The 14,620-nt window shown below is 44.7% G+C and overlaps 1 protein-coding gene across 1 annotated transcript; it reads left to right on the top strand.

The window, feature by feature from the left end:
• Positions 1-5,304: 5,304 nt before the first annotated feature.
• LOC139798496 (adipogenesis regulatory factor-like) lies at positions 5,305-8,880 on the top strand. The gene is made up of 3 exons (XM_071749264.1): positions 5,305-5,455; positions 7,081-7,143; positions 8,306-8,880. Exons 1-3 carry the CDS (start codon positions 5,395-5,397, stop codon positions 8,410-8,412), a joined length of 231 nt encoding a protein of 76 aa, XP_071605365.1. The 5' UTR covers positions 5,305-5,394; the 3' UTR covers positions 8,413-8,880.
• Positions 8,881-14,620: the final 5,740 nt, after the last annotated feature.

Here is a 14,620-nt window from a genome sequence, read left to right on the forward strand (position 1 = left end):
CCTGCTATTGGTAACCCTGCAGAGGTCCCTTCCAATCCTTAATTTTCTATGATTCTATGAATTAAAATTGAGGCCTGAGTAAGAGGTCATGAAGGGCTGTGATCCTCATGCCCAGCAGCAGGAGGCTGGAGCCAATTCTTAGTGCTTGCTAGAGAGAGAGAGAGGGAAAAACTCTGCTCCAAAGCTTTGCTTCGTTTGGGATACAGAACAAATGTTCTGCCAGGCAGAGGGGAAGGTGAGGTGAGTGCACTGGCAGCTACAGCACATGTGGGAGGCAGGGACAGGGGTGGGCTGGGCCGGGCTGCAGCCCAAAGCAAGGAGCTGCTCCCTGAGTGCTCATCTCTGGATCAGGCTTCACCCCTGGCTGAAAAGAACATGAAGGAGAGATTACAAGAGCTGAGGTCAGAGTGCAGGCACACTGCTCTGTGGCAGAGCTTCCTAGCTGCTTAGGAGGGAGGCTTGGAGCACTCCACATCAATACTGTGTGCTACTGCATCTCCTTCCCTGAGGCAAGGGAGGGATTTCACTGGTATTTACACACCTGTATCTAGAACTGTGAGATCAAACACTGCTTGACGATGGGCACTGAAAGTGTCTGAATGTTACCCACAGAGCTGCCTCCCTGCTTGCCTGCTTCTCACATCACTGAGCACTGTTACGTGCCCGGGCTGGATGAAGGTTCAGTACTTCCCTGCCATAGCCCCTGTCTAAGTCTGGGCCAGTCCCTCTGTGGTTGTAGCTTGGAAGAGTGTTTATGCATCTTGCACAGGGCACTCACAAGACTAAAAGATAGAGATCAGGAGATGTGGTTAGCTCCCACAAGAGCATCCTGCATCAGTGAGTGGGAACAAGGTAGTGCTGTGTCCACCTAATGGTTCAGGGAGCCACTGTCTCTTCCCCTCCCTTCCCCAGACCAGTTGGTACCAGCTGGGGAGCAGAGGTGCCTGTCTGAACCCCCTTTGTCTGAGATAAGGAAGGGAAACCCTTGTTTCTTCTGAAGTAGAAGGATCTGTAGCAAAAGAGCCAAAAGATTATCTGCTAATCATTCAATTAAACCTTGTTTGGTTCACTGCATGGAACAGAAGTCTGCACTTTTAATGAGTATTCAGGTAAGTGTAACAAGAGTTGATGGAAGAAAAATGGAAAATGGAAGGATGGAAGAAATGCATCAGAAAACATCCCATGGCAGAGGATGCTTTCATAAGGAAGATGCTGGGAATCCCCCTGCCCCAGGTAAAATCTGATGGAGGCAAACAAATTATTTTTGCTGCCAGGTCATTGTCTGGGCAATCAATTGTTTCTTTTACACAGTGAATTATTTAAGGAGCCTTGTATGTGTGATACCACTCTCATCCAAACTGATAATTTAATCCCTCTGTGACAGGGCAGTGCCCTGTGCCCACTGTGGCAGGGCCAGAGTTTATCCCCAGTGATGTGACAAGGGGTGCTTGTGCTCAGACCTCTGCTGATGATCCAGAAAGTCAGGAGAAGCCACTGCCAAATGGTGTCTAAACTTTACCATACAAGTGACAAAAAAAATGCTGAAAAATGTTGGGGTTTTTTTTCCTTCCCTTGTAACAGCGAAACTTACTTACCACATAAAACTGCAGTTAAGGTTTATTAAGTGATTTGTTCTAATACAGTTGGTGCTTTGAGAGCTCCTCCCACAATTACGTTTTGACCAAGGGCTAAAGGGCATGCAGGCACTTTAATTTTCAAAGATGTTTGTCTAGAGTGCAGAAAAGAAAGCAATGGCTCTCTCCAGAATAACTTAACATTCATTTCACTAATTTAAATGCAAAGCAGGTAACAATACACTTCTTAAAATACCACTTCATCTGAAAGTCTTATTTTTGCATCTGCATAATGCATGTCCTAAAACTGAACTGAACTCACTTTTGTACCTGATACAAAAGTGAAAGTCTGGGGTTTTTTTTAATGCTGTTCTCCATAAAACATACAGAACCCCACAAACCCCTCTTTGACACTTTTTTTTTCTATATTGGAACATAATTTATTTTGCCTCATAAGTGTAAATAATACTCAAGCTGCAGGATATCATGAGATTCCACAAAAATCCCTGTGTTTTGGTATTCATCTCCAGAGGGTGGCAGAAACTGGGCACTACACCTAGACATGGCCAGGAGACCCATTTGGAAAGAGGAAATGCCTGGTAAGAACAGGACTAGATACAAGATATACTGAGATGCTGGACCTTTGGGTGAATGCTGCAGAGATGTCAGGAGACAAGAAGCACATAGGCTGTAGTATTATGGCATTAGCTTTCAAAATACTTCATAATATCCTGCCCAATATCTATTTTTTTCTGGTTGTGAAACAACAATGATCTAGAACTGACAATGGCAAAAGGAACAATTCCACAATACGTGCTAGTGAGATCCATCACATGATGGTTAGATCTTCTCTGACAAGAGTGACAGACTATCAAAAAGCATACAAAAGAATCAGAAAAAGAATCAGAGCAAAGACTGGACTTCATGAGGAGGAATAGCTCTTGAAGGAGCTCATTTTTTCACCCATACATTCAGAATAGCTTAACTCCTACCAACCCAGAGACACAGCATTTCAGAAGCCTGTGCATATGAAAGCTGACTTTCTGGAAAATATAGCCACAGGTGTCCCAGGGCAGCCCCAAGTGTGTTGAAATCCAGGTGGTCACAGGAAAAGGCCAGTGCCTGGGTGGCCAGTGCCATCCAGCTTGTCAGGAGCTCAGACACTTCCTGTGACACTTGGAAGAGGCCTGGGAAAGCCCATGACCACCACCTGTGTGCACACAATGAAATATATAACTTAGATAACTTGGATCAGTGTAGGAATGAATTTAAAGCCATATAAAGTCACTTAGTTCAATGATCTATAATTAGAAATGTGACTTCGACTATTACTTAAATTGCAGAAAAAGCTTTCAGCTGTTTCTCTTGTTATATTATTCCCTTTAGAAGCCAAGAGGTCTATAACCTTTCAAGGTTGAATTCTTTAGAGAAATACTTTATTACAAAAAGCAGCAGTCAATCCAAACTGTGTTAGTAGTTTCAATATTCATAACAGAACACAATGAAAACTGGGACAAATTGATGTAAATTTCTGAATGGATGAAATTCAAATTTTAATTTTGGTTAAGGTCAGTCACCCTTTCTATGTCTGAACACTAAGCTATATCCAACATCAGCTCCAAATGCTTCATGTTAGCTGTTAAAAAGTAATTTCATCTCACAAAGTGATTAAAGATGATGCAATACATGCCATTAATTTTCTGATGTGGCTTTGCAGAGCTGCAAAGCCTCCTCATTTCAATTTGTTTTCTTAGCTTTTTTTTTTAAAATTTTATTTATTTTCAGCTTGGAATCAGGGCAACGATGTTGATGATAAGAATAAGGTTACATCAGATGAGAAGTCATGCTCTTATGCTGACAGTGGTGCAGGCTTTCCTCACAGATTCAGGCCACCTGGTGTTTTGAGGAGGAGACAGAGCAAGCAGTGGCACAGATCAGAGGCTGAGCCCAAAGGGACAGACAAAGGTTTCCTCTGGGAATGATAATGGTTGGAGCTGGAGTAATGGATACGGCCATCAGAGAAGAGCTGGAGAACAACGTTTTCCTGAAAACCTTTTTCCTCCTTTTCAGCAGACCACTCCAGCCAGCACCAGCAGGACCCTTGAGCTGAAAACCCAGCAGCAGAAAAAATGGCTGGGAGGGCAGCTGGAAGGTATTTGCTGCTGGAGCAGTGCCTGGGCATGTCCCCTCTAGAGCCATGACAAGATGTCTCGTGGGTGCTGGACAGGCTTTCCCTTGCTCTCACAAGCACTCTGCACAAAGATAATTGAGGCAGCAGAGATCTGGCCAAGGAAGCTGAGAACAGCTGAAATCTGTCTGTTTGTTATGGTTCTGTTGTTGCTAGGTTCTTGGGTTTGGGCAAGGAAGATAAGTAGGTCTGTGCTAGGGGTTTAGTCCAAAAAATGCCAGCATATTTGCTGGTGTCTTTCATCTGAGTTTTTGTGAATCCAAATGAGAAAATCATTCTGAATAGAAAATGAGCAAGGAATTGAAAAAGATAGCTGATGTGAATATGTAATTAAAATCCTAATTGACCTGTCCAGGGAGACAGAGAATTGCTGTTTGAAACAATAAACAAGTGGTGCCAGTGGTGCAGGGGTTGAAAAGAGGTTTCTGTAATGACAAGCTGAATAGGAGCAGCTGAGGAATGCATTCAGCCTTGTTTTCTGCTGCTCCTCCTCACTTGGGTACTAATGAAGAACTGAATTTACAAGCACTGTCACTTCCCACCCCAGCTTATCCACAGCATGGTGCCCATTGCTCAACAAATGCAAAGCATTCCTCCTGAAGGTGAAGATGGGTGTGAGTATGAACAGCTGAACCAAGGTGAATTGTACCCTGAAAAGTGGCAATGAGGAACCTGAACCCCACAAAGCTGGCAATCCCTTTGGCCCCCGACTGCCAGTAGTTTATTTGTACGCTTCCTTTGTACTAGAGATGGGTGGCAGAAAAGATAAATTCTAAAGAGAACTGGAAACTTGTGAAATGCCTGAGGCTGTAGCCAGAAACTCTAATTAATGTAGTTATGCTAGGAAATTATTTTATACATTATTTCTGTACTAACAAAACCCATAATATGAAGCAACATTAGGAAAAGGTGGGGTTTCTAACTTTTTTTTTCCCCTTGTCCCTGAGAACTGCTGGCAATGGTTACCTGCCTGACCCAGTGATGCTGGGCTTTTGCAATCTGACTTGAGCAGACAATAGAAAGATGAACAGATTCGCAGTTTCCTATAAAAACACAAGTAAATTACAATGCTCCCCATCCAAAAGTACCACACCTGACAAAAGAAGTGGGTTGTGATTAAAACTGCTAAAAAAATAATGATGTCTGGCTGTTTTCTGTTCTGGAGAGGTTCAGCTCAGGATGGAGGAGGAGGAAAGAAACCAGCCTGGCAGGGACAGAAGTTGCTGTTGCCCAGGCTGTGCTACTTCAGTAGTTTTCCAGCACTCTCTCTATAAATCTCAGTTTAGTGTTTTTTTCTCTGTGATGGTAGAACAGGTTTTTTTGTGGTTTTGATTTGAAAAAAGCAAACAAACTTATAAACAAAGCCAGTGTGATGAAGCAGAAATCTCCACCCGGACACACCCTCTCATTGAGGAGGGTAAATAAATTGCTTTTTCTGTGCATATTTTCAACTCTCATTGCTCACATTTGAACTCCACCCATTGTACCAAACACCCCCAAAAGCATCAGCAGGTCTTCTGGCACGTGTATAAAACCAGGACAGGTCAAGACACCCCTCACAGATGCGCTATATATCTCCAGGTGCTTAATTTTATTGAAGCAGAGGAGTTTTAACAGGTGTCAGAAGGCACAATGTCAGGTAAAAACTTCCAGGGGCTGAAAGAACAGGCTGAAGGTGCAGCAAAAGATGCTGGTAAGAAAGATTAATTATCATTGTACAGTGGGGGGTGCTTGGCTGCTGCTTTTGCTTGGGGAAGCCACAATCTGTAGTTATACTACTGGCTTCAGTGGTGCTAGCAGGACAGAGCTTTTCCTTCTCTTTCAGTTCCTAGGAACAAGTTTTAACCCTCTCTTGGAGAAGGCCCCAGGCTGGCCACAGCTCTTGTTTTGGCTTGGGCAACCACCTCCACTCCCCTACCCACAGCTCCTACAGAGGCTGCTGAGCATCATCCAACCCTCATCAACTCCCCAAGCAGCACAGAGGTTTAAATTTAGTGGGGATTTTTAGAGCAGTGATGCCTGTTCTGGTAGTAATAGGTTTGGGTTTAGGTTTTTTAGCATTTAGAAAACATGTTTTTTTCTCATGGTCTGTAGAGGCTTTTAAGCTGCTCTCCTTTTAGGAAGCTGGCGTTAACCTTTGATAAACATTTGCCACTTGACTATAAATGATTTCTGGTAACAATTACATTGATTGCAATGGATAGTTTATAACAAGCAATATAAGTAGATTTCTGTTGTATTCTTCTCCAGCAGTAACCACCAGACTTCGCTGGGCTTGAAACAAAATACCTGCACATATTTCTGTTAGACCTCTTCCTATGTTGTAGGGCCAAGCACTGTGCATTGGAAACTAATTTCTTAGTCCAATGAATAACAGCTTTTCCTTTAAATGAAAAATGTCAATATATGTATAGCTTTTGCTAGCATTTTACAGTGTTTGTGTGAGCTCATTCATAGCAGGGTATAACTTGTACCAGTCCTGGATTCTGATCCTGCAAACATTTTGCTGGATAGCTGGAATATGTGAATAACCTCACTGATTTCTTTGGACTTATAGTAAGCTTTCAAACACCTGGGAACAACTGTGCAGTCTATCAAGAAACACATTAATATGCCTTTCTGAAGAACAAAATAGTCCTTGTGTCATCCTGAGTATAGTCACTCCATCGAGAGGTACCTGCTTCTAGCAAAAGTGATGGGATGGCTATCACTCTTTCATAAACTCTCTACAATTACATGGCATCTCACTTTTTTAATGTTTTCAATTCTGCAGTTGATCCATTAAGTTTCTACCTTCTGCTTCTCTTCTTCTATTTATATCTTGTTTGTACAATCTCCCTTTTCTGGTCCTGCTCTGTTTAATGCATTTGTTTCCATTTGGGTAAAAGGTACTATTCCCAACCAGCCTGCAAAGAAAATGCTTGCTAGATGGCCAAGCTGCTCCAAGCAGAATAAGATAGAAAAATCAATAAAAGCAAGTGTAGTGTAAAATAAGCAACCTGCAGCTAAACGTCATCATTCAAACTCACTGCTAATCTTTGCTACTTTATCTCCTTTTTATTTTATCTGCTTATCTGTCCTCAATTTGTTCAGCTGACCATAAGTGGTAGGTGAACACTAATCTCATATCAAGCTGCTCTGGCAACACACATAGTTCCCAGGGTGCCCACAAGCAAAGTACAGAGCTTCAGCCTGTTCCATGCCAGCCTTGTCTCTTGCCAGGCAGAAAATCCAGCTGATACAGGGAATTCCTATAAGCATAAATAGAAACATCTGGAAATTAATTAATTTGTGTGTGGTTGTTTTCTTTAATTGCAGCAAACACGTTGGGACAGGCTACCCAGGATGCAGTCAACCAGATTACAGATGCAAGCCAGAAAGGTAAGAGAAACAAAGTGAAAATCAAGAGCAATGGAGCAGCTCAAAGCCAGCAGCAGGCAGTGCACACTCCCCTCTGTCCTGCAGGTGCTCTCAGTCTGAAAGCCCTGGGCTGGCAATTTTTGGCCTCTTACAAATCTAGTGGGAGAGGATTTCAGGATCTGCTCCATTGTAACTCCATACATTTACTGGCAGATGTACCACAATAGCTGATTTCCCCCTGGCCACCAAATCTCATGCATGGCACACAGATTTTTGCTTCCATTAGAGAAAACCTGTGGGAACAGCACAGACAAGACTTTGCTCTTGAGGACTGAGTCACCCTGGACTTGAGGACTTTGCTTACCCAGCCTGGAGGACAGGGTCCATCCAGGTCCACACCAGCCCTCAGCACCTTGTTTCTGGAGGTTAAACTGAAAACTAAGCTCAGCTCTCACTTAATTTTAGTAATTTTCAAAGAACAAGGGGAGAATTAGCAACTCCAGGGTCTAAAATGTTTAACAAAAGCCAAGAGAAGTTGGCAGTACCTCCTTAGAGCAGATACCCTCAGCAGCTCCATCATGTGATGAGAAGACAGGACTTGGGCACTTGCTGATGTAGATGGGGAGGCAGAAATGTTGCCAAAATACAGCTGGGGTCCCAGAGAAGAGAGAGGCTGTGGTTTGTTTATAAGGGTTTCCTCCCACCTGGTGAGACTCTGCTGTGGGTTCCCATGCCTGAGCACAGCCTTCATTGGTGGTTCCTCAAAAACACAGCTGAGAAATTAATAAAGGGGAAAGCATCCTTCACCTTCCCTATCACTGGATAAGGTTGTCTTTCCCAAGCATCCTGGTGTTCACATCACTTCTTTAGCCCAAAGCACACCCCTCCATCAGCCAGGCTACATGCATACCATGATCAATCTGTTTCAGCTTTGTCCCATGCTGCTTTAACTCAGCACCCGAAATGTCAAGTGACCCCTCCTAATTTGCAGCCCATCCCAAATACATTCTGCCAAACCAGGACAATCTCCTGTAGAGAACCCTTTAAAAAAAAAAAAAAAAAAAAAGGCATATCCCTACATTTTTAGAATCTAATAATTTTCACACATCCCTTTCCATTATAAATACTAAACCATGGTGTATTTTTCAAGTTTTTTGCTTTTTTTTTCTTTTTTTCGTTGCAGCTATTGACAAGGCTTCCAAGACAGCACAAGATGGGGTAGAAAAAGCAACAGGACAAGCTGCAGAAGCAATGGCTGGTTTTGGAAAAAAATGTGGATTTAAGAAATGATGCTAAATTAAGCAAACAGCATTGCATGTAAAAATATCTCCCTGGTCTGCAGTTCCCTTCTCTTTTGTGTAGAAAAATGAAAGCTGTTTGCGATCTGGATAACTTCTCCTTCTCCAAAAAGAAAATGTTAAGGCAAAAGGTCCACCTCATCTTTTACATGGGAAAAAATACATCTTTTAGCACATCTTGTGACAACAGTTCACAGTCTTCAGAATGGCTCATAAGGTTTCAGCAAACTATTGCCCTGCTCTTACAACAGCACAAGGCTTATTGCACGTTTGCTGAGTGTCCTTACAAAACCAGTGAAACTGTTCATACTCCAGGACACCAGGACATTTGTGTGATGAAACTGGGTTGCCTTCCAGTAATCAAAAGTTAGGGTACAATTATATTATATATGCCAGTTGCTTGTTTGTTCCCCTTGCTGTATTTTCAGATTAAGATAAATAAAAGCTATTTTAAGATTTATATCACCCTGTTATGTTGATTGTGCTTTTGGTGAAGGATGGCACCATGACTTGCAGATCTCTTGCTTTTTCATTTGAAGTCCAGTGAGGTCAGTGACCATCCTGAATGGGAGATGAGTCCTGAATCATCTCACAGATTGGCAGGCAGATGTATGGAAACTGCAGCACAGCCCCGAGGAATGGGACTTTCAGTGTCTGCTCCTCCCCCTTTCCCTCCAGACTAGCTTTCTTGTTGTCCACAACACACCTCCTGTTAAATTTCATGGAGGAAAAAAATCTGACCCTTTATCCTAATACATTAATGATAATGCTGAAAACACCTGGTAGCTGGGTGCAGCTCCAACCCCAAGAGGCTGGGGGGCAGCTGCTGCTCCCAGAGGCTATCCTGTTCCAGGATGGAGGCATGGTGAAAGGCAAGTGGGCAATCTTCTTGCCCAAGAGGTGGAAATACTTATTTTAGATCCCTGCTTGCTGGGCAGAGGCTGCTGCAGCCTAACAGGGTGCCCACTTAGTGCTGCCTCTGTCAAAAGAAGGTACTAATACCCACTTATTCACATTAAGTTCTCTTACTTTGGCCTCTGGGTGTTTCTCATTGCTAGGCAATGTTTCAATTCTTTTCTTTTTTTTTTTTTTTTTTTTTTTTTGTCCTGGTTTGAAGCTTTACCAGCCTTATTTCAGTGAAAAGTCTGTACTTTGCCTTACAAAGGCACCAAAGCATAACCAAATGATCTGGCTATAATGAAATAGGGCAACCCAGGCCAATTGGAGATACCATTCTCTCGTACCTGCTGACCAAGAGCTGTGGCTGAGCAGGGTTTCTGGAAATGTGAATGCAGTCCTAGAAGAGACCGACTCACCACTGAACCCAGAGACCACCACCACAATCTGTACAAAGACTGCACAGACTGAAAAGCTGTAAGTGATAGACCATCTGCAGGTAAACATAGTCCAGGGCTTTGCACAGTGTCCCTATGCAATGTTCACTGTCATTTAAAGCTTTAAAAGCCTTAATATTTACCCAAGTACAAGCTCACAGAAAAAGCGTTGGGCTATTGCACTCTCAGTTACTGGGCAACCCTCAATAGTACTTAATTATTTAGTACTTTCCATGGTTACCTCCCTGATGGTGAAATCTTCAGAGAAAATTTCTTCTTTAGGCTCAGCATTTCAGATACTGGTGCTGTGTTTGAGGGTGATAGTGGTCCATACACTCATACAACAGTCTCCATCACACCTCTTTTTTTTTTTTTTTTTTCCCTTCAAACTGTTTCTCAGTTCATATTACATTAAAAAAAAAAATAAAAAAAAAAAGTAATCGCACAGTTATGGGGTTTTTGCCAGTAAGCCCTGTTACCCCCCTAAATGGCTGGCTCTACTCTTGGTGCTTCTGCATGGGGAACACAGCCCCTGGTGCGTGGTTTTTATGTTGCCAACCACAGGAGACATCTTCAGTGTAACTCCACCAGTTGTCACTGCCCTCTGCTCTGGCCCAGCACTGGAGGGACAGCTGGAGGTCATCCATTGTCACAGGAGAGGAGCAGTGTCTTTCTCCATCTGGCCATGGTGCACCACAATGCAGCTCCTGATGCCCAGTCCCTGGCACAAGGATGTGACCCAGCCCCCTTGCTGCTCTGGTACAGGTCTCAGGAGCCTGATCAGCTCATTTCACATCTCTTATCCTGAGGGTGGATGCCATAGGCACCCATGAGTCTGAGTCATGTCTAGGTCTAAACTTCAGCACTTTGCTCCACAAATAAGGTCACTGCCTTATTCACAGTGCTCTTTGGCCTCAGAGAATTTGGGGCTGTCCCTCCCCTGTGCATTGCACAGAGAGCTGTGTCCCAACACAGAACCATGCCTTCTCATCCTGCCTGAAGACTCCAGGTGTTGTGTAAAAGCAAAAACAGACATCCTTGATGCTCCTACCAGCTCGTGCCATCAACCCTAGAGATGTGTGAAATTATCCAATATTTAAGTTCTCAAATTTCCTCAGATTTGCTCCTGGGTGTGCTAGCAGCTGCCTGAGCTGTGAAATGCTGCGGAAAGAGGATTCATGTGCCAGCCTGGCTGAACTGCCCAGTGAGAGCATCCCCTGCCCCACTCTGACACCCCACAGACCCTTCTGGGAGTGGGGAAGATCTCCCCCTCACAGCTCAGCAGGACAGGGGCTCAAGGGGCACAGATTTTACCAGACTGGTCAAAACTCACCTTCAGGTCCTTCCTTTGTCCAAGAAGACATAAACTCTCATCCCATGATTAATGGTCTGTGGGTTATCAAGGATCTGAGCTGTCTGAAATGTGTCTTTGCATCTGTTGTTTTTCATCATGGGGTAAAATTCAAAGGTGATTTTTTTTTTCTTTTTTGCTAAATGCCTCTCCCCCTGACAGTGTCCTGGCCTGGTTCCCATGCAGTTCCCATCCATGAGCCCTTTTCACTTTGCCCACCAGCCCTGGCCTAACAGGAGCCTCTCCTGCTGTGTGTCAGCCCCTCAGCCACTGCCAGTGCTGGCAGGACACATACACACCCGTGATGCTGCTTTAACCTCCCTTTGGATAGGAAATTACTAGGAATTTCAGGCAAACAACCCTGTTTTATAAGTAGCTACTTTTCCCCATTTAGTAACTGCTCACATATTCTGTTTTTTAATTCCTTTCTTTGCAGCTCCCAGGCCTAGTCCAGGAAACCAGGAGCTCCTGGAGCATTTTTTGGCCTTGTGGTTAATTGTCTAAGCTGGGAGAGCAGAGGCTGTGTAGAACCCACAGATGTTGAGCACTTTCTTACTGCTCTTCTGCTTCCCTCGCCATGAGCAGCTCCCCAGGGCCTGTCAGCACCAACTCACCCTCCCACCATTTTCCCTGCTCTTGCTTTCATGCTCGTGGCCTTAGCTGCCATTTTGTTTGCATGTCTAACTCAGGCAGTATTATGAAACACACCTTCCCTTGTCCTTTAGGACTAACTCCCTACCTTTCTTCCTCTTCTCCCAAGTTACCCGTTCTGTATTTAGTCAGGTTCTTTCCCCTCCCCTGTGTCACACTCCTTGTCCCTGACCCCAGGCTTCTCTCAGCTCTCCATGGGCTGGGGGCTGCTACAGGGAATTTCCTGGCACTGCAGCACCACGGGGACAACAAAAAGCCGAATAAGCTGTTGCTGTGTTGGGTACTTTTCTCCATATGCCTCTGACATGTACTGGGGGTGAAGCTGCCATGGCTGCATGTTCTGCCCGTGTTAGGCCAGTAGGCCATGGCCTGAAAAAATGTCAAGTGATCTCCCCCAGCCTTGCTCCTTCCCAAAGAGCAGCAACAGCAGCAGCATCATTCCTGGGATGGGTGATTCAGGGACCCTCAGCAAGCTGGGCCACCCTCTGCATTGCTCCCCTCATACTACCAAGCAACCACGACTGCTGGGTTAACAATGTTGGAGGGGTACTACCCAACCATTCCCTGGAGCCTCTGGTTATGAATGGATCCACTGTCTGATGCTGTCCAGATTCTTTTTTGGAGCTGCCAGCACTGTCTGCTCCCAAAGCCTGTGGCAGCACTGGGTTCACTGGGGACAAAAGCACCTTTCACATTTTCAATTCATCTCCTACCAGTTGCATAGATCACCCCTTCCCTTGAAACCTTGCAAGCTTTGGTAAATAAGGGCTAGGCTGGAGGGGCCCTTCCCTGAAACCTGCCCACACCTGAGCTGGGGATGCCCAGTTCTGCCTGGGTGGGGGCTGCTGAGCCCATAAAAGGGGCTGTGGGAGAGGTCTGGGGGAAGATCCCAGCTGCAGACATGGTGGGCAGGTGGGAGTGGGCTGTGAAGGGACGAGGGAAGTCATGCTGGTGGTGTGTTGTGTTCGTGCCCAGGTGACTGTGATGTGGTTGCTGTGGCATTGCTCCCAGCACTGTGATTTCTGCCGCCCCCCCCCCCCCTAGCCTGGGTGCTGTGGCAGTGGGGTGTGACCCCATGGGAGAGGCTGAGGTGGCTCTTGGGGGTTGGTGCTGGTGTGGAGCTGCTTTTAGTGCTCCCCTGGGTGGGGGTGTTCAGCCAGGTTGGGGTATGAGTGTCCCACAGCCTGTGCTCATCGTGATGGACACCAGATTTGGTCTCAGCTCTCGTTTGCCTGTGGTAGTTGAGTTTAGGATGTGTACATGCTCGGGGCTTGTCAGCTTTGATTAGAGGGGTGGCTTGTGTTATAAAGCCACAGTGCTGTGCACCTGCACCTCCTGAGCTCCTCTGCAGTTGGTAAATGCAGTTACTGAGACACATGCTGTTGTGATGGTAGATGGCAAAAGCTCTGGCATTGACTGCACTCCAGTATCATTATAAATGTATGTGAGGAAAACTGGTGTCTGCAGAGAACTACACCTGTTCACTGCTCTTCTCTAATTTTAGCCTGTATGTACTAACAGAAAACAGGTCCTTCTTATATTTGAAAACTGTGGCATGTTTTAATGCTACAAGTTTTCACTCCTGTGAGGCAAACATAACCTTCACCTGTTTGTAAGGAGTGTTGCAATGGCACATACTCTCTCTAGCACTACAATTCAGTGTGTACCTACAGTATGTTGCTATAATATAATTAGGATTGTTTCTGTAATTTTATTTCTAAACTCATGTTAATTGGGAGGTCAAAAGGCTGGTGCTGTCCTGATCTACTCTCATGGAAATTGCTCATGAGCTAATGATGATGTGGGTTTTGAAAAAGGAGTTGGATTAGCAGTACTGGAACATGGGAGCAAGGAACTGTCCTTCAACTTTGCAGTCAGGATAGAATTAGGAGGGGTATTTCTAGTGTCTCTTTACAATGTAAACAGTCACTTTGCCAAATACGGAAAACCTGCTGCTGGCTCTGAGTCTCACTGCCTTCACACATCTCTCCCTATCAGTAGCTGGAACAACAGCTGAGCAGGACTGGGAAATGGCTGTTTCCTGCAAGCAAGGCCAGCTATGAGTAACTAAGGATATTAGAGGGAACAATGGGTGTATTTACTACTCAGCTGATGTGCAATGAACTTCCACAGGCCAGATTCTGCTCTCAGTTATCTGAAACACCTCAGGGCTTTTTCTGCATCTTTAGGTCAGTTCTGGACTTTGTCAACACACCTTGACTTGACATTAAGGAAGACAGTAATTTAAAACCAAAATTATTACTTTCCCTTTGGGTTTTTTTGTGCGAATGTATTCCGGTAGAATTTGCTTTCAGATATAAGTAATCCCTCCCCTGGTGTCAGAAGATAAAATAATGCTGAGAAGACCCTCCCCTCCCACAGAAAACCCTTCAGACAATATTTGATATACAGCAGCATTTTGTAGTCAACAAGAAACTGCAGTTGTTGGAATAAAACAGCATTTTTACTGTAATACTTGAAGAGACATTGTAGATAAATTGCTGTTAATGAAGTTACGTGACTTCATGAAGAGTGATATTCCTAGAGCCTGTTGTGGTGTTACCTATAAGCAGGAGGTAAGTCTGATGAATAAACCCCTTGTTATGAGGTAGGTTACACTTTTTTCCCTTTTCTCAGTGATGATTACATGCTAAACAGAGTGAATCCCCACTCCACAGCATGAAAGGGCACAAAAGTAGTTCTGCTAGAAAGCAGGTGATCCTGGAAAAAAAAAACCCACAACCATGCCTGGTTGGTTGTGGTGAGAGCAGCTCGTGGCCTGCTGGCTGGCATCTCGGTGTCCTGGGAGGGGAACCTGGATGATGTGGGAAATCTGTGCCTGGCAGGCAGCCTCCCACTGCCCC

The sequence above is a fragment of the Heliangelus exortis genome, chromosome 7 (assembly GCF_036169615.1).
Source record: "Heliangelus exortis chromosome 7, bHelExo1.hap1, whole genome shotgun sequence".
Taxonomy (NCBI): domain Eukaryota; kingdom Metazoa; phylum Chordata; class Aves; order Apodiformes; family Trochilidae; genus Heliangelus; species Heliangelus exortis.

Excerpts from the sequence above, each read along its gene's own strand:
- LOC139798496 (XM_071749264.1), top strand. The coding sequence starts at position 5,395 with ATGTCAGGTAAAAACTTCCAGGGGCTGAAAGAACAGGCTGAAGGTGCA. Across the intron at positions 5,456-7,080 it reads AGGTGCAGCAAAAGATGCTG|CAAACACGTTGGGACAGGCT; the intron begins GTAAGAAAGATT and ends CTTTAATTGCAG. Across the intron at positions 7,144-8,305 it reads TACAGATGCAAGCCAGAAAG|CTATTGACAAGGCTTCCAAG; the intron begins GTAAGAGAAACA and ends TTTTCGTTGCAG.